The sequence below is a fragment of the Pelodiscus sinensis genome, chromosome 2 (genome assembly GCF_049634645.1).
Source record: "Pelodiscus sinensis isolate JC-2024 chromosome 2, ASM4963464v1, whole genome shotgun sequence".
Taxonomy (NCBI): Eukaryota; Metazoa; Chordata; order Testudines; family Trionychidae; genus Pelodiscus; species Pelodiscus sinensis.
In genome coordinates, this window is record NC_134712.1 from 143,922,844 (window position 1) to 143,942,229 (window position 19,386).

The 19,386-nt window shown below is 39.2% G+C and overlaps 1 protein-coding gene across 1 annotated transcript in view; it reads right to left on the bottom strand.

The window, feature by feature from the left end:
- Window positions 1-9,664: 9,664 nt before the first annotated feature.
- The window catches only part of ELP2 (elongator acetyltransferase complex subunit 2), an 81,267-nt gene continuing 71,545 nt past the window's right edge, over window positions 9,665-19,386 (bottom strand). Inside the window, exons 17-22 of the mRNA XM_075921530.1 lie at window positions 14,404-14,476; window positions 13,671-13,863; window positions 13,018-13,139; window positions 12,351-12,493; window positions 11,951-12,064; window positions 9,665-9,960 (exon numbers count right to left, since the gene is read on the bottom strand). Of these exons, the coding sequence (XP_075777645.1) occupies window positions 9,804-9,960; window positions 11,951-12,064; window positions 12,351-12,493; window positions 13,018-13,139; window positions 13,671-13,863; window positions 14,404-14,476 (802 nt within the window). The 3' untranslated portion in view covers window positions 9,665-9,803. The remainder of the gene's footprint in view (window positions 9,961-11,950; window positions 12,065-12,350; window positions 12,494-13,017; window positions 13,140-13,670; window positions 13,864-14,403; window positions 14,477-19,386) is intronic.

The following is a 19,386-nucleotide window of genomic DNA, read 5'->3' on the forward strand; positions in this document are numbered from 1 at the left end:
CACTCACAGCTTCTTGCATCAGAAGTATGCAAATGAGGCTAAGCATGGAATATCGCCACGCCTCATTTGCATACCTAATGAACTGCCATTTTTGCATAAGAGGCCCATGCGCCACAAGAAAAACCCTCTTGTGCAATGCTGGTATGCCAATTATTTTCAGGAATAACGGCATTGCACAAGAGGGTTTTTCTTGCACAAGAAGGAGCAGGGTAGACAGCTCCTTCTGGCGCAAGAGCCTCTTCTGCAAAAATGGCGGTTCATTAGGTATGCAAATGAGGCTTGGCGATATTCCACGCTTAGCCTCATTTGCATGCTTCTGACGCAAGAAGCTGTGAGTGTAGACATAGCCGGGCTGTGCTATAACTAACAGTTGGCTCCCCCCACTGGGCTAGCTAGTACAGCGGACTATCACCTGGCTTGCCCATAACCTCAGCTGTAGGAGAGTGCAGCACAGAGCCTGTGAAGGGAAGCAAATGAAAGCTGAACAGGCATCTCAGCACAGTGATTCAATGTCACTTGCCTTTCTCCTACAGGCTGCCTGCTGCTGCCACCATCAAGGCTGTCAGGCCTGAGGCGAAGGTCACGGGTGAGGGCAGAAAAAGAGAAAGAATTTCTGTTGGCTGGTCTTCATAATACCCCTGTGTTGCTGCTAAAATATACAGAGAAGGAATAAATCATGCTTCCTCCTCACCTCTTTTCTTCATACCCAATCGTAATGTTTCCAATTTCTGTGTACCAGTGTCTATGCAATAATGCATCTAAACGATTTAGGTCAAATCCTTATAAAATAAACATGGGAAGGAGACTGATAGATTCAAGGTAATAAAAAAGCACAAGATACTGGGTTTCAACATCAGGATTGTAGCACCCTGAATTGCAAGGGAAAAGTCTGTCTAGAAAGCATGTGACAGGTCTTTCTCTAGAATAATTTTGTATCACAGAACATCTATAAAATACAACCCCAAAGAGGGATTAAAAATGATTTTAAAATAAATATCAAGGCATTCAGATGCTGGAAGTTAGACAAAGCCAAAATAGCAAGACTGTCTTCTATACCTGACCACTGAGTCAAGAGACTGAATGAGCATTTAAACTGCTTTGGGGTCAAAGCTGATTAATATTTTAATGTTCCTAACATGATGTGGAGTGCATAGAAAGTGTAAGCCTTGAAGCGTCTTGGTTAATTTATGTCACTACCATGAAGAAAAAACATACTTCTCTCTCTCTGATGTTAGCCTAACTGTTCGGTATTCTGCCTGGTACACTCTGGTTGCTAATATATAAATATATATTATATATATTTGCTTTTTTAACATGAGAAATGTTTTGGATGAGATTTATTTTATACCAAACAAAACAGTTCAGCCACAGAAAGATGCTGGGCCTAAATCTGTCGTACATTAAACCCCATTCATCCCCATCACGAGGCTCAGACAAGTGTAAATGAAGGCAGATTTTGGCATATCTGTGAAAACAGTTGTGCTGGTGTTGGAATAGTTGCATGCATTGTTAGAAACTGGATTAAGTGCATTTCCAATGTTTTTGACACTTTAGACCTAACTCTTCCTCATATAAAATTAATAGCTTTGAAATAAATTTAACTCAGGCAAATGTTTTGCTGTGGAAAGCAGTACTGAAAGTCTTGAGTGTATAAAATAAGCCACTCAAAGGAGAATGTTAGTAAAATATTTGTGAAGGCCTTGACTGTACAATTAACAGTGTGGTAGATTCTGGTTGCCTCAGAAAAAGCGGGTGGGGAGGGGAACGACGGGACTGGGGTGAGAAGAGCCTATTTGAAGTCCTCCGTTCCTTTTACATACATGCCATTCATTCGAACGTACCAATTGATGGTTGAAGGGTAGCAGGTGGCGGCAAGCACCTTACACTTTACAGAAAACAGGTGTGAGAACTGCTTCAAAGTACATGCTCACCCCTCCTCAGCACCATCTGCCCCCACTAGCTCATCAGGTGGAATGTTACCACCACAGCCACACAGAAGCACACTCATGAGACCACATATTGTCTGTAAAGGAAACTCCCATATTCAATACACTTAGAGGTTTGGGAACTGGTCCTGATTCACATGCAGTATGTTTTGCTTTGAGTTTCGAACGAAACCCTAAGCCACAAAGTGAAACTCATTGAGAGGCACTGAGGTTCTCCCAGGTATGGGTGGAAATCATAGAAATCTGACAAGTCTAGACTGAATAGCTTTCTAAAAAATATGGCTCTAGAGCAGTGTTTCCCAACTGGTGCTCTGCTGGTGCGGAAAGCAAGGGTTCTGCGAAGAGCCAGCATTCCCCCGCCCCCTCTTAAAGAGACAGAGCCATAGTGGGAATCACAGTGGTGAGGCTTTTTTTTTTTTTTTTTGCGCTTGACGAAATGCAGCAACCCTATGGATTCCATGGCCAAATAAAATTGGTAAACACTGCTCTAGAGGAGAGGTTTTCAAACTTCTTGGCTACGTCTATACTGGCGGCTTCTTGCGCAAGAACTCTTTTGCGGAAGAGTTCTTGTGCAAAAAATCTTCCACAAGAGTGCATCCACACTGCCATGTGCTTTTGCACAACAGCATCCATGTCAGTGTGGACGCTCTCTTGCGCAAGAAAGCTCCGATGGCCATTTTAACCATAGGGGCCTCTTGAGCAAGAAATTCATGTTGCCTGTCTACACTGCCCTCTTGTGGAAGAGCTCTTGCGCAAGAGGGCTTATTCCTCGTGGGGAGAGGAATAACTCTTCCGGAAGAAGCCCTGTTTTACAACACTATACTGTAAATTTACTTGTGCAAGAATGCTCGTGCAGTGTAGACAGCAGGCAAGTTTTTGCACAAGAACAGCTATTCTTGAGCAAGAAGCTGCCAATGTAGACATAGCCCCTTGAGTTGGTGACCCCTTTCACACAGTAAGCCTCTGAATGTGATTCCCCCTCCCATATAAATTAAAAACAGTGTGGATTAATTTAAATTAAAGAAGATTTAGGGCTGTGAGCCCCATGGAGATCAGAGTTTACAACCCCATGTAACCACCTTGCGACCCCCTGAAGGGTCACAATGCCCAGTTTGAGAACCCCTGCTCTAGATCAACTATCAGTAGAGCCCTACCAAATTCATGGCCGTGAAAAACGCATCATGGACTATGAAATCTGGCTATTGTGGGTGAGGCACATGGCTGGGTGCAACTCAATAAGGGGATCCTGGCTCCAGCTGCTCAGTCCCATCCAGGAGGGACATGACTTTCTTTTCTGTTGCAGTGGCTGCTCCCAGAGCCAACTCTAGAGAGTGCACAACACTTCATAGCTGTAAACCTGTCTGATGACACCTGCGCATGCTTATACAACACTCTACAAGATAAAATGCAAAAGGTAACTTCAGAAAAATGCAGAAAATTCCCATTCTTTAAAAGCTTTGGTAAAATAATTTGGATTGTACTCATTTATCTTGCTTTAGATGGGACTCCATTTAATCTTCAGAGCCACAGCCTGGGTAGATCCCAGATCCTATACGAGCCAAGACTGGTGCCTTTCCTTATCGACTAATCGTGTAGTCGTTAAAAATTCTATCAACTACACAATTAGTGAAATACCCACTTCTTAACATCCATAATTGTGATCATCAACTTAATAGTTTTGGGGTGAGGATTATGGAACTCAGAAGATAGTGCTTTCTGATTTGAAGACTGTTGCCCATTTTCGGAAGTCAGATTCAGCCTACAGCAACAAATAGGGACTGAATATTTAATTTCTGGAAGGTGCTTATCAGTAATATTTATGTAAACAACATAAGACTAGAACAAACATGTTCCTTTGAATGACAATTTTATTTTACCTCATTTATATAGCACAGATCTTTTCATCCTTTGCTTATCCTTTTTCTTATACTGACATCTGGTGGTCTTTAGCACAGAGAAAAACAAAATGAGCATTTTTTTTTCAGTTCGATGGGAGCATATCTCCACTAGCCAAACTCACATTGCTAGGTGGAATTTTGTACATTAAAACTGCCAGTTTCTTTCCAGCTATGCTCACTTCCCTCCTGCCCCCTTCATTTTGCCCAAGTCAACCATCTAACTGCTACATGCATTCCTTTTAACGTATGCCTTCATTCATGCTGCTTCTTGGTATCTCCTAGTGTACCAGGTGACAAGCCTCTCACTTATTCTCCTCTTTTCGATTAGAGAAATTCCTTGTGTTCATGTACCTGCCCATGCAGCTCCTATTGGCTGAGAGCCATGGCCAATGGGAGCTGCAAGGGGTGGGGCAGTTCTTGCACGTATAGGCAACTCTTGCCTAACCCATCTACAAGCCATCCAAATGGTGACTTATCTACAAACATACTTCTTAATTGAACATTACATCTTCACTACTTCTAGATAAATCCATTTTTTTTGGAAATTCAGGGCAATAATTCTGGTTCTTCTGGGGATTTTTTTATTTTGTTATTTTACACTGCAAATTCCTTGAACCTTGATCTGTAAAGTACAAAAAAAATCACTGAGTTCAGTAAGTAATTGTAAGATGAGAGCTCTCATTTCTCTCCGTTTTATATAGCTTAAAGTCTGTTCTACAAGCCCTACCAGTTTTGAATTCAGAAGGCTGTACCCTTTCAGCTGACGAGGACAAAGTCTAATGCAGGGGTTTTCAAAGTTGGGTTGTGGGCCCGCTCAGGTAGGCCACAAGACGCTTTGTTTATCTAAGTGTACATAGGCACGGAGACTCACAACTCCCATTTGCTGCTGTATTTCTATAACAGTTGTAGTTTGCTGAGCCTATTGCCATCAATCAGAATAAAAGCTGCTCTAAAATTACAGGGTGCGGATTATGAGTGTTACAGTTTTACAAGAAGTTTATTGGCTCAAGATGACAAATAGTATAAAGCTAATGAAAAAGGTAGAGAAAGTGCTATTTTTTTATTGGGTTATATACTGCTACACAACAAACATCTGAACTTTTAGCTTTTTCATTGTATCGAAAAGAAAATATCTGACATTTTTCAACTACACTAAAATATTTTCATAGCTTTAAAATAATAGTTATACCTTGGATTTCAACTCATCTATCCACTCAATAACTGCTAGACAGTACCTTTCCCCTCAGGTCATTATTGCTGAAGTGCATTCTACAGCATATAATATTTCATATTCCAATTCAATAAAATAAGTACAGATTGCAGCTAGGGAACTGAATTCAAGATGCTAGCTTTATTATACTATTTCCTCTCTTAATAAGACAATTTCTAATCCAAATCTACAACTTTGTTGCTTCTTTAGTATAAGACTACTTCAGTTAATTGTTTCTGTCAATGCCTTGTGCAACTGTTTAAAGCATGAGTTCCCAAACTGGGGGGCACGAGGCAACCCAGCCCCACCCTCCCAATCAAGTTTTGCTGCCCTGGTCAGTTCCTTTTTTTTTTTTCCTCTCTCAACAAGTTTTGCTGTTGGGGGGTGGCAGGCATGAGGGTTTTTCAAAAATCAAAAAGGGGGCGTGATGCCGAAAAGTTTGGGAACCACTGGTTTAAAGCCACAAACCTGCAAACACATAACAAATAAGTTTAACTGAAGACTCCTCTGAAATAGAATTATACAAAGAACTAGCAGCTACCAATTTATTCAAAGATCTGAGTGTTTAGCCAGTAATGGAAACAGAGTGGAGGCAAGACAACATTGCATATAGTAAAATTAGATAGAAGTTTACAGAGAAAAGAAAAAAAGTGCAAAAATGCAAAAAAGAAAAATGTATTTGCTGACCAAAGAGTTAAAAAAGTAAAAATTAAATAAAAAAGAATTAGACGTGTAAGTAAATAAGGAGGGAAATGAAATTCTGACTAAAATGTCTGTAACAATGAACGATTTTCAAAAATTTTCCTTTAAGAAAAATAAAGAATTATTAAGGGGACTTGCAAAAGAATGATTGAAATCAAATGCATATAGCTTGGCTGTACAGTGATTAAAATGGAAACTGAATTGTCTACTAACACCTGTAAGGGCAATAAAGGAAGTTTTTGTCTTATTCTTGAAGTTGGAAGCAGACGCCAGTTTTTGACTAAATTAGAATAAGGAGCAGTTCTGAAAAAGATGACTAAGAAAAGAATAATTGCACTAGGTCTGAAAATAAATTGGCGCAGCATTGTAAACAGTCCACAACTGGAAACTGATGCTAAATCTAGCAGGCATAACTATAGCATTGTGGCCAAGTGCCTGACATTAAACGTGATGGAGATTTCAAACATTTTAACCATGATCCTGCTGTATTTGCAAAGGGAAAAGTTGTAATTATGTCTAAAGCAGTTTTTGCCTATAATAAGAGTACAATCTGAGGTCAGGGCATGCAGGAAATTCTAAAACTATGCATTTTCTCACCAGATGCAAGATAAAGGAAATCAAGAAAGTTTAATTTTTCCAAAATTAGTACCCACTTTTTGTCATCTCTGGTATACTTGGTTTGAAATTGTGTTAAATCCTATATCGGGGAAGAGAGAAGTTGTCTAAGAAGCAATATTTACAGAAATAAGATACTGTACACCCATCCGACTTCGTGACTCGGTTATATGGTGTGTGAAGTATTACATATAGTACTGCACACATTAGAACCTTATTAGAACTCAAATGCTTAAACTTAGTAATAACTAGGAATGATTACTGCTAGCTTTCAGTTTGTGATTTGTGTAAAAATAGTGAGGTTCTGTGAGGCACATCTACATAGCAACATTATTTCAAAATAACTAGTGTTATTTCAAAATAATGTAGTCCGCGTCTACACAGCTGGCAGTTATTTTGAAATATAGTAGACTTCTGATAATCTGGAACCTATGAGACCTAGGTGGTGCTGGATTATCAGATATGCCGGACTATCAGGAGGTACTATAAGCTGGTTATATATATACTGTATACATTATATACTGTATATAAAGTGTTCTTAACCCTTTTTATTGTACATACTATATACAGTATACTGTAATGTTTTAGTTTTTTTAAGCCTTTTTTACCCTTTTTGCTCAGTTCAGCTGCTGCCGCTGTTACCTTGTGACTCATTTTTTGCCGAAGCTCACTCACTAGGCTCTTGCCATTTTGATGCCAGACTATCAGGAGTGCCGGACTATTGGATGCCAGATTATTGGAGTTTTACTGTAATGTCAAAATACTGTCAAGCTAGAGGACTTCTTACTCTGACTCCTGTAACCCTCATTGTACGAGGAGTAAAGGAAGTCAGAGGAAGAGTGCTCTATTTCAAAATAAGTGCAGTGTAGACACTTCCAATTTGAAATAAACTACGCAATTGACGTAGCTGAATGTGCATAGCTTATTTTGAGGTAAGCCCTGCTGTGTAGACACACCCTTAGGGTGTGTCTAGACTACATGCCTCCTTCGACGGAGGCATGTAGATTAGCGAGATCGGAAGAGGGAAATGAAGCCGCGATTAAAATAATCGTGGCTTCATTTAAATTTAAATGGCTGCCCCAATCTGCCGATCAGCTGTTTGTCGGCAGATCGGGGGAGTCTGGACGCGATGCCCCGACAAAGAAGCCTTTCTTCATCGACACAGGTAAGCCTCGTGAAACCAGGTTTACCTGTGTCGATGAAGAAAGGCTTCTTTGTCGGGGCATCGCGTCCAGACTCTCCCGATCTGCCGACAAACAGCTGATCGGCAGATCGGGGCAGCCATTTAAATTTAAATGAAGCCGCGATTATTTTAATCGCGGCTTCATTTCCCTCTTCCGATCTCGCTAATCTACATGCCTCCGTCGAAGGAGGCATGTAGTCTAGACACACCCTTAGTGAAAAAGAGGTCAACAACACTAAAGTAATACCTGGTGTTTTGAGGACAACTGAAGCATTTCCAGTACAGAATCAGGGAATGTGTATGGTCACTGCACACTCACAGTAAGACCTTTCTAACAGTGTCAGGAAACACTGCACTCCAGCATACTCCTTTGTGGCCTCAGCACTCTTGAGGTTCCTCCAATGAATTACCCAGATCTAGGCTGTTTGAAAACATGTACCCTTTCATGGGATCTGATTTAATAAATCTTTCTACAAAGTGTTACTCACTGTTAGTTGCTTCACAAGTTACACTTTGTAGAAAGATTTACACTCTGGGTCCATGTAAGAGTCTTGATCAGGTCTTGCATCTCAGTTCAGGAAACACCTATCTCCCTTCCTGGAGCCAGCGTTGTGCTTCAGATGGTCACAATATCAAATCCAGAGTCCATCTCAATGATCATTAGAGCTGCATTGTGAATTAACCAGTCTCTCTGGCTCACCTTAAACAGGAGTCCCCCACCCTCTTCTTTTTGGAGTTGGATTGCTGATTAACCAACCACAGGGCCTTAACAAATTACCTCTTGGCTGGCCCCTTTTCCACAATTAGTTGTCAGGCTCAGAAGTCCAGTAGGTAGCCTTCCCTTGCTGGTGTTTGCCTTGCAATGAAAGAGGAGGTAGCATTTATGCAGGTCCTGCTCCTTACATCCCTACTTGTTAGGATGAGAGGGGATCCTTGTCCACTTTTCTGCAAGGCTCTGGAACTCAGGCTCTTAAAGCATCAATGATTAGATGCTTTAAGGAAGCACAACTTACTCCTGAGACCATTCCTGCTCTTTCAATACCTCTACGTTCTTGTATATTCATTAGAACTTTCAAACTTAAAAGTAAGGGGTGAGACGGAATGGCCATTAATCATCACTACTCTTAAAATCTGAAAGGCCAGTCTGTCGTTTTTTCACTTGAAGGACAGACAACTGAGCAACAGGAAAAAGGAGTTGAAGGAAAGACAGAAGAACAGGGCTTTGTCAGAACAGGAATCCTCCATTAAATTAAATGTACCTGTACACTGCCTCAGTATCTGAGAGGACAGCATTTATGACAGAGGAAAATTAGTTTAATTTTAACTTCTGTACAAAGATTGCTGCACGTTTTGACATTCTTGAGGGTTCTGGAAGGGAGCAAGGTGCCAACACTCCCTAAGAGAGGAAGAACTGCTTCTGGTTTCTTAGACCTAAATCTAGGCTGTCCTATCTACATTATTCAGCGGTGTGAAACATTTTACATTATATGCAACAAAGATCAAACACAAGTAGGTTGATGGAAAAAGTTCCATCGCTGCAGTAAGTGCAACCTTACACTGGTGTAACTGCAGCACTTGTATCATAAGCATTCCCTTGCTACCTTTACAAATGGAACACAATGAGAGAGCTCCTCAGCTGGTGCAAACTGGGCCACCTACTACAGCTGAGGTTCTGACCCAGGGTTGTACACGTGCACAAAGTTGAGGCTGCATATTTAAACTTGACCTGTGGGGTTTTTTTTAGTTGTTGGAGTGGCAAACTAGGTAACCTGACACTGGTTGACACCAAAAGGATAGTTTATGCATTTAATAGAGATAATGAGAATGAAATGTTTTCATACTTCATTTGAAGCCCAAACAAACACGGCCTTCCTTCTCGACTGGACGATAGAAATACCAATTTCTCTGCGTATCCCTCTCCATGCAGAGTGGAGAAACATTATCTCATTGCCACCGTTCCTAGATAAAGTGGAACCCCCATCTATTTCACCCACTCTCCAAAATATTTACTGGAATAAATATTGGAATAGTTGGAATATCCAATGTATTTGAAACTTCCTAATATAGCTGAATAAGCTAAATAGTTAACATTTTAAGACATCACAAGGTGTTATTATTCAAGATACTTTAATAAATTAGGTCAATATACATGTCAGACATTTCTGTTTTCACAACAAAAAATTGAATTTAAAAATCAAATGGTTAAAGTGAAAACAGATTCATTTGGCTCAGCTGGGCTGCTGCCTTAGCTAAAGAGTGCACCTGTTAACATTTAGTATCTTTACAGAGTGATCAGTTCCACAACTTGCAAGCTGCAACCATTCACTGTTGTCCTGGTCATTATGTCCAGCTCTGCCCACACGATTTCTCCAGCATAGCCGTTTGACAGCTAGAGTGTGACTTTGGCTGCAACAAAGAAGGAAGACATTGGAAAAAAAAGGATGCATACACCAACTTTAAAATGTCAAACTCAGCTGGACTTCTGATTTTATACGTCATCATTTATCCAATTAGTGCACTCCCTTTGAATGCTACCAGCTGAGAAACATCGACTTATCACAACCTGCGGGTTTTAAACACCCCAGAATTTCTGGGATTAACAACACTAATGACATTTCATCCTCTCACTTGTCAATAATTAAAACTGCTATCAATTTCAAGTTTCACCATATTCGATTTAGGTCACATATCTCACTTGCTCAGAAATGACACTGCTGACTAAATACTAGAAATCTTGTTCGATGAGCCTTTCAAACCGACTAAGTGCACATGAATCAAAGTCACAATGTTCAATTACAGACTAAAATATGAATCCCAATTTTCTCAATATATGGTGGTGGTGATGGTAAAGGGTGATTCTAGTGCATTGCTCTGATTGGAATTTATTTATACATCAGCTACAAAATCAGAGGAACAATGTAGAGTCCCTCACTGTAGTGTATGCTAAAACACTGCTGTCATTTACAGATCTCAGTCTAAGGTTTCTTGCTAATTATCACATCCAGGCCACCAAGAGAAAGAGTTAGGTCCAGCGTTCCCTCTAAGCTGCAGGTGATTAATCAGCTCCACAGTCAGCTCTGTGCATGGAACCCTGAGCCTCTGCCTGGAACCCTGAGCCTCTGCCTGGGCAGAGGCTATGCTGCCCTGCAGCTTAGAGGGAACACTGGTAGGGTTCCCCTACCCCACTCTGCACAGCTAGCAGGAGAATCCTGGGAGCAGCTTGGCTGTACGATGGGGAAAGGTGGGAAGAGGGGAAACTGAACACACACTGCTGGCTGTAAATATGCACGCTTTGCTAATCAGCTGGGCAGCATGGAGAGAAATGCTTGGCAGGCCGAATATGGCCCCTGGGCCGGATTTTGCTCACCCCTCACCTAGTGCTTAGGTGCATCTTTGAGCTGACAGGAGAATGTTTTCATTTCCACTTTTGAGTTTTCAGTATTTTTCCTTCCACATTAGAACAAACACCAAACCTTTTGAAACATTTTCACAAAAACGAATGTGTCTGTGCATGTCTGGCTCTCTCCAGCCAGGTTATTAGTCTGAAATGTGGAAGACCTATGTTCAAGTTTTTGCTCTGCCAGATTCACAGCAGTTTTTCATTCCAGATCACACCAAAGCTCACAGAGCAGGGTACTTTAACACAGGTCTCTGACATACCAGGCCAAACTCCTAACCCAGTGGTAGGCAACCTGTGGCTCCAAGGCTGCATGTGGCCCACTGGGGTTCTATAAGTGGCTCATGAGATATTTTGAATACTGTTGTCCACATGCAGGATTGCTAGATTCTGCTGGTTTCCATCCACATAATTTTTTCCCTACTAATATTACTAAAGTGACATTTGGGCCAAATTAAATGAACCGAAGAACTGTGTTAAATGACTATTGGAACAACTATAGTTGGGACGAATTATTAGAAAGTCAGATCCTGACTCAGGCCTTTCTGTCATAGCTATTGTCCCATGCCAATACCCAATGAATAAAGAATTAAGATCCCATGGTGGATGCCATAGATTAGTTGAATCACCATGCCTTCTCTTATTTCCTACTCCTCTCTACAGTGTAACAGTGTTTTGTTTTTTTAAAAACTTTTTAAAAGCTTCAATCCTATCCTAAAAGTCACAAAGGATTTTTAAAAACTGGGTTTATGCCCTTTTTAGCCTCCCTGTGATATCTAATATCAGCCTGAAATAGAAGATTTTTAAGAACAAAAATATTTTCTCCCTTGGAAATATCAGGAATTATTTTTGACTGCTTTCATGATACACTGAAATAAATTTAATTCAGAATTCTAATATGGTCTATCTCTCAAGAGAAAACTCTTTCCTTGCGTATGACTTGTAAGCCAGGATAGGTTTGGAGAATTGCTCATGAGCCCTTTCACCCAAAAAAAATACCTGCTGTCAGTCTCAACACATTTGGTCCAATCAGTCAATGCTGGTCTCTGCTCCCTCTGCTTCCACGTGTACAAATTAATCTTCCCACACTCTAATCCTACTGCAATGATGTAACTGTTGAGAAGAAACATCATGTTATTTCCAAAAAGGCTGAATCTGTGATTTAAAAAAAAAAAAAAAAAAAAAAGGAGGACCACTGAGCAAATCATACATATTTTATGTTGAAGTCTGCTCTTTATTTCAGTATTGTACCATCATCAAAATAACATGTAAATGGAAACAAAAATATCATGTTAAATAAAACAAGAGCAAGCAATAGGCCTAGAAAAGATTTGCTCTGACTCAAGTTAAAAGAAAAAACCAAAAACAAATTAACTCTGCAATGAAGAGTTAACAATACCTTTCATCAGGAGCAAGCACATGGCTGATACTGACTGCAGTGACCGAATCCCCAACATCCAATATTGAAGAACAAGGCTCCATTACACCTAGTCCATTGCTTTCAGTAGCTCCAGCTGAGCCACATTCACCCCAGATAATAACCTATTTGGAATAGGACAATCAACTTTTATCTTTTATGTACCTTGCTTAAGAAGCAAGAATTCTTTAGGAATAAGAATAATTTTGTACTGTGGTATGCAGGTGAGCATAACTCCTTTTTTCCTCTGAAATAATCAATAGCTTCTATTCATATAAATTAAAATCTCTCTTACAAACAGAGTTTAGAGTGATATTATGAAAGATATTGGCAACAATATTTGGTAAATACAAATCTATTTGTAAAGGATGAGTAAATTAAATTACAGAATCCTTGATTAAAAAACACAAAGTTACATCTTCTCCTTTTGTTACTATACACATTAAAAAACGAGCAAATCTTGTGTTAACATTCATTGGCCATAATCTGGTACATTTATATGTGTGCTTAGCTTTATGCACCCAATTAGCCCACTGGTTTCCACATTACTATGTGATGCAGTTGATATGTCCTAATATGTTTATTTCAAAATAATGCTTGCTTTATGCTGCTGTTGTTTATGTTTTAAAGTTCCTTTTATATTGGTTACCTTTTTGTCACGACTTCCGGTAATGAAATATTTGCTGTCTGGCGTCCAATCACAAGACCAAATGATCCGGCTATGCACAGCTGTGTTTTTGTCTGTGTATGCAAAGAGGTTGAAAACTGGTTCTGGAATAAAAAAAGTAAACAGAAGAAAAATCCTGTTAGTTATTTTTTTGTAAAACAAATACCTGCTCTTATTTTGCTTTGAAAGCAGTACAGGAAGGAGACCAAGGCTACAGGAATAATCACATAGGGCACAACCTCACTATCTACTCTTCGTGTGCCTTCAGAGGGAACTGGAGATACTCAGCACTTTGCAGGAAGGAGCAAGCCACATTTACTTTCATAATTTATTATACATTTACTGCGACCAATAAAAAATATAACCTGTTGTGTTACAACTGACAGATAATGAAAACAATTTTCTCTTCTGCATGCATTTCTTTCTCTGAAAAAGTGGAACAGTCAAATGTATAGTATTTAAAAATAGCCACAAGAACAATTCTCTATATCCAAAAGAATTAAAAAAGTATAACAAGATGCCAAGAGACATAACAAAAGCTTATTAACTTACCGTTGAAACCGTTAAAAAGTAGTGAACAAGGTTAGCTTTAAACACCTCTTTTTGCATGGATACACCAATGCTAGGTAGCTTACCTAACAGCGATGGGTTTTTATCTTGATTTTTCCACAGTGACCAATTTCTATCTCTGGAAACTGCTAATAAGAATTTGTCATCAGGAGAAAATGCCATCTGAGTAACAGTCAAATTGTGAAAAGACAAACTTTGCAGTTGCTTCCATGATGAGGTGCTCCACAAAATAATAGCTGCATGTTCTTTTTTGGAAGCCTGTGAAAACAGAAACAAAACTACTGAAAATAAAGAAAGGGAAAAAGAAAACAAAATGATAGCCTAAAATATTAGCATGATTTTTTAAAATGTTTGCAACTGAATTAGGGCTGTATTTTCCTCTAGGAAGTCCAAGTTTTATTTTCATTCACAGATTACTATGATAGTAAGGATGTTTCCCGCTTAAACTTTCTACAAAACCCTAGAAGAAGTTTATTAGAACACGTATTAATTATGGCAATTCACTTTCTTTTTAAACTTGCTCAACACTAAAAATACCATAAATAATTCATTACTAATTTTTGCACATTCATTTGCACATGTCTGTAATACCAAATATATGCATTTTATGGACGGGCAAACTATGACACAGAGAAATTAGGTGGTTTGCCCCATCACAGCAAGTCAAGTTGCAGAATCCAGACTGCAACCTAGAATCGTGTCTGCCAATCCTATGCTCTAAAATCAAGACCACAAACCCTGTCAATCTGACATCATAGAACCCCTTTCAGTAAGTGGGGCTAAAATCTCTGTTCCTACCTTACATGCTGAGGCAACTATAGTTTTTGAACTGTTACAAGCAACACAAAATATTTCATAGCCATGACCATATCTGAAATGAAACAGAAAATAAAACTCGTTATACAGATTACACGATCTTAGTGATACACTTCAAGATTTATATAGTATTTTTAAAATATCACAGAGCTTTAAATTATGAGGATATTTCAAGAACAGCAATATGTATGAACATCTAATTTCCAGTATTTTCACCTGACAGCCCTAGACCAAATCAATAAACGGAATATTTAAAAATGTATTTTAAAGAGAATTCAAATCTTTATAATGGCTGGAGGGCCCAATGAGAATCAGGAGCCCCTTGTGTGAGATGCTGTACAAACATAAAGACAAAGTTCCTTCCCAGGCTACATCTAGACTACAGACTTTTGTCGACAGAAGAATCCTTGTAGAATGAGGTTTACAGCTGTCGAAAAAATTGCTGAGTTCTGTCGACGTTATGTCGACAGAACTCAGTGGCAGTGGAGACGCGGGTATAGTTTTGTCGACAAAAGTCCAGTTTTGTCAACAAAACCCTGTAATCTAGTCACACACCCCAGAGTGTACAATCTAAAAATGACAAATGACACACAAGTTTTACATGAACTCCCCCAACACAATACATGCATACTAACACAAATCAACCAGTGTTTTCCCAATAATTTTTTTTTCTGGAAAATCACATTCACTCACATCTAGGGAACTGGTTGTTGGAAGGTTAGCATCCACTCTGAGGCAGAGCCACAGTGTAGTATATTGTCTGAAATGTATCACTGCTGTGTTAGTAGCACTGCTACTAACTGCTGTGTGAGTGAGAATCTGGGTAGAAGACTAGAGGGTACATACTCCTGGATGCCTTAACTTAGTCCGTTTTGTACAAATTAACTTGAAGTGACAGACAATATAGTGGTGTGAGGAATTCATTTCCAGATGTGGGGAGTGGGTAGTTTTTTTTAAGATTTAGGAAGGGAGTTGCAATGAGAAAAACAGGATCTTTGTTAAGCTGTCTGATTGTCTTGGGACTTTACATTCCTGAAAGGGCACTTCTGTGAAGATTTTTTTCTTCATAAAAGTAATCATTACTTTGCTTTAAAACTTCCTATAGAAAACAACAAGAACGATATTGGAATAGCCTTCTCTGCCCCCACCCATTCCCATGCTCTTGAGCTGGCTGAATCAATTCACAAAGAATAAGCTCCTCAACCCAGCAGCTGTATGCTTTGTCAAAGATCTTGTTCTTTGTGCGACTGTTCTCAGCTAGTTGAAGAGCAAAGTACTGTTTTTTCCTCTACAAAAAGAGGAGGAGATCCCAACTGCAGTACAAAATAGAACTCAAAGGAACTTTGTATATAAGACCTAATCTACACTACATAACTTTGGCAATAAAAATGTGCATGAGTACATACCAAAATGCTCCTCACACCAATATAACTCCCCTGCTATGCCAACATAATAAAATCACTCCGACAGGAGGTATAGGACTTGTGTCAGTATAGTTAGGGTGGCTTACATCAGTCACTGGCTGTCATTCCTGTCAATTTCACATGACATTGACAAGAAAGACAGCTCCAGAGCTGTGCTGCTGCTGGGTCCCACTCCATGCTGGGCAGCAACCCAAGCTCCCAGCGGGATGCTCTGCTGCCCCCTCCCAGAAGTAGAGCAGCTGACTGGACTCTGGCCACAGATCATCACACCAGAAGCAAGAAGCTCCAGACGGCTGCCCCCTACCCACTCCCAATTAGGAGGTGAGAAGCCTCGGGGGACAGCTGGGCTTTAGGCCCTGGCTCTCATCCTCTACACTACTTCTCTTGGAAGTGCTCCTAGTGAGGATACGTACTACTGACAGGAAGTGGGAAGGGCAGACATCAGCCACCACAGTAATTTACACAGTGGCTGTAAGTCGAGCTGACAGGTCCACTTACGATTGTAGTGTAGACATAGCCTAACTTTGAAAGAATTCAACCATTATATATTTCATGAATATGTATACATTTACAAAACAATTTTAAAGTTACAGATTGTTAACTATCCTCACCTGTCTCCCAATTGTGTTATATTGCTACCATTACCATCTTATATCTGATGACATACAGCTGCTATTTTTGGTTTTAATTATCTTAAACTTGGAAGTTTCAGACCTTCACAATCACGAACATCACTACAGCAACTGTATACATGGAAAATCTGGGGAGCATTTAAAATAATTTTAGCTTCTTTTAATTAAATTGAGCAAGCGGACCAATGGCAAATGGTATACTGACCACAGCTAAGCAGTGACTGCTATATATAAACTACTGAAGGAGGGTAACATACCTGAGGACAGGCAGCTCTCGTGTACACTAAAATCCCTTTCAATTTACTTTTTAAATGTATCTCTATAGCTCTATATATTTATTCTCTTAATGATCAAGAGTTTCAAACAGTTGAAATCAATTCTTAAATTTATGATGGCAAAAAATTACTAAATAATGTAACCTAAGAGAAATCATAACTAGATAGGATATGACTTCATTCCAAAGTGCCCCTCATTCATCAGATTTTTAAGTGCTTCCAGCCAGTATACACATAATCAAAATCAGGGAAGATACCGGATACCTTAAACAACACTAGAAACTACTAACATTTAACTGGTAAGCAGGTATTAAAAATTCATTTAACTTCTCACATTGTACAAAATCATCAAGATTCTAAGATAAAAAATAAATACATGCATTTCACCTCACTTTATCATTTTTGTTTTCTTTCTTGAAAATACAACCCCCTGTAAAGTAAGTTGCAAGACACATAGCAGCCAGAATATACTTAATGAAATCAAAAGTTAGGGCTGTTGGAAGAAAAAATAAAGTCACAATAAATACTGAATTTCTATAATGTGTATTCACTTTGTTTGGTCCATAAAATTAAAAATAAGAATTCTAATAGATTATAATGTTTATTTAAACAAGTGTGGTTATGTATAGTATACACCATCCTTATGTAAAAGTTACTGAATCATGCTTAAACAAATGTTCATTTATTTGAATGTACAAATATTGAACATAAATATAGTTGACAAAAAAATCTTTAAAGTAACAATTCCATACATAATGCAATTTATTAAGAAATTAACTGGTTCAAAAGTGCATGAATATGAAAGCTGGACAAATGATTCTGGGAGAAAATTAGTTTGTTAATTTAACTAAATTTACTACCTTTGTAATACAGTAGAGTCAGAGGGCAGCAGAAGAGCAATTTTGAGTGAGACAGAGAGAAACATAAACCCCAGGATGATCAGAGCCTTATTCCCGGAGGACTAAGGAGAGGTTACTACAGGTTAATTAGAGCACCTGGAGCCAATTAAGACCCCAGTCCCTTGCTTCAGTCAGAGGAGGAGAAGGAAAGGTGACTACTGACTGAAAGCTGACTGCTTCAGGGGAGGGGAAGGAAAGCTGAGTGCTGTTTGCCCCAATACGGCTATTGACCAGAGGATGGGAGTACCAAGGGAAGGGGAGGAACAGGGACAGAACTGCAGAGGAAGGAGCAAAACAGGGGTGGCGATACAGCAGGGAAGGAAGGAGCTCTGGGTTGATCCAGGTGAGAGACTGGGCTGAGAGCTCTGCCACAGTCCACACTGGGACTGAAAGCTCAACTCCAGACAGGGCCAAGCCCTCAGTCTCCTTGCCCTGGCTAGGGACAGGGGGAGGGGGCACTCAGCCAGAAGAGGCAGGTCAAGGGGAAACTTCACCCAGTTCAGTGGCGAAATGCCTGACTTGGGATCTAAATCATATTTGCAAAAAGGATTAGGTAGTTAGGAGCCAAAATCCCAAAGCATAAACCCATTTAAAAAACAAGACATAGGCAGTGAAACATCTAAATATCTTTTAAAATCTGCACCCTAAACACTTTTCACAGCTTTACCTCATATTTTTATCTGTGTATTACAGAGGGATGGACATTCAGGAGGGAGCAATGGTTTAAAGCCACTACAATCTTTGGTAAATTGTTCCAATTGCTAGATAACCTACCAGTAAAAATCTGCACTTCTTTCTAGTCTGAATTTGTCTAGGTTTAATTCCTAGCTATTGGATCTTGTTATATCTTTGTCTGTTAGACTGAAGAACCCTGTAATATTACATTTCTGTTCCCCAAAACAAAATATCAAGTCACCTTTTTTCTCATAAGATGGATAGCACTCTGAATCTTCAATCCAATCATTCTCATGGTTCTTTTCTGAACATGTCAATTTTTCAGCATCTTTCTTGAATTGTCAACATCAGACAGTGACTCAATTCTAGTAGCAATATTAGCAGTGTAAAGTACACTCTACTCCTAACTCAATAGCTCCTTGTTTATACTTACAAGCATAATGTTAGCACTTTTGACCACAGTGTTGCACTGGGAGCTCATGTTCAGCTAATTAAACATAACTCCCAAGTTCTTTTAGGAGCCACTGTTTCACAAGATAGCATTCTGTTATGGATGGCCTACATTCTTTGGTCATAGGGTTCTGCTCTCATCTGTTTTTCTTTATTACTTTATTATCTTGTTATTCTTTATTATCTTGTTAGCATACATATTTTAATCCTTCTGCTCTTTCTAAAGGATATTTTAATTATTTTAATTATACTAGTGATAAGGGGTCTCAATGAGGAAATATAAGCTGCCTAATTAGCAGCAGCTGTTTTCCTCAATACAAAACTCAATGGTCAACAAAATGTTTGTTAAAGATTAAGTCTCATTTAATAAAAATTACAAGTTAAAGAGAGAAAAATCTGGTAATTCTGTTCTTCTATAGAAAAGACATATAAAGCATAGCCCCTCAACATCACCCTTGTTTTCCTAACAGGAATATGACTGTGTTCCATGCAAATAAGACACATCCCCAAATCTCCTGTAATTCTGGATACTTAGATGTTTAATAACATGTTCTATATTTTTCATCTCTGAAGAAAACCAATTCTTTTATTTTAGCACTTTTCTTAGCAA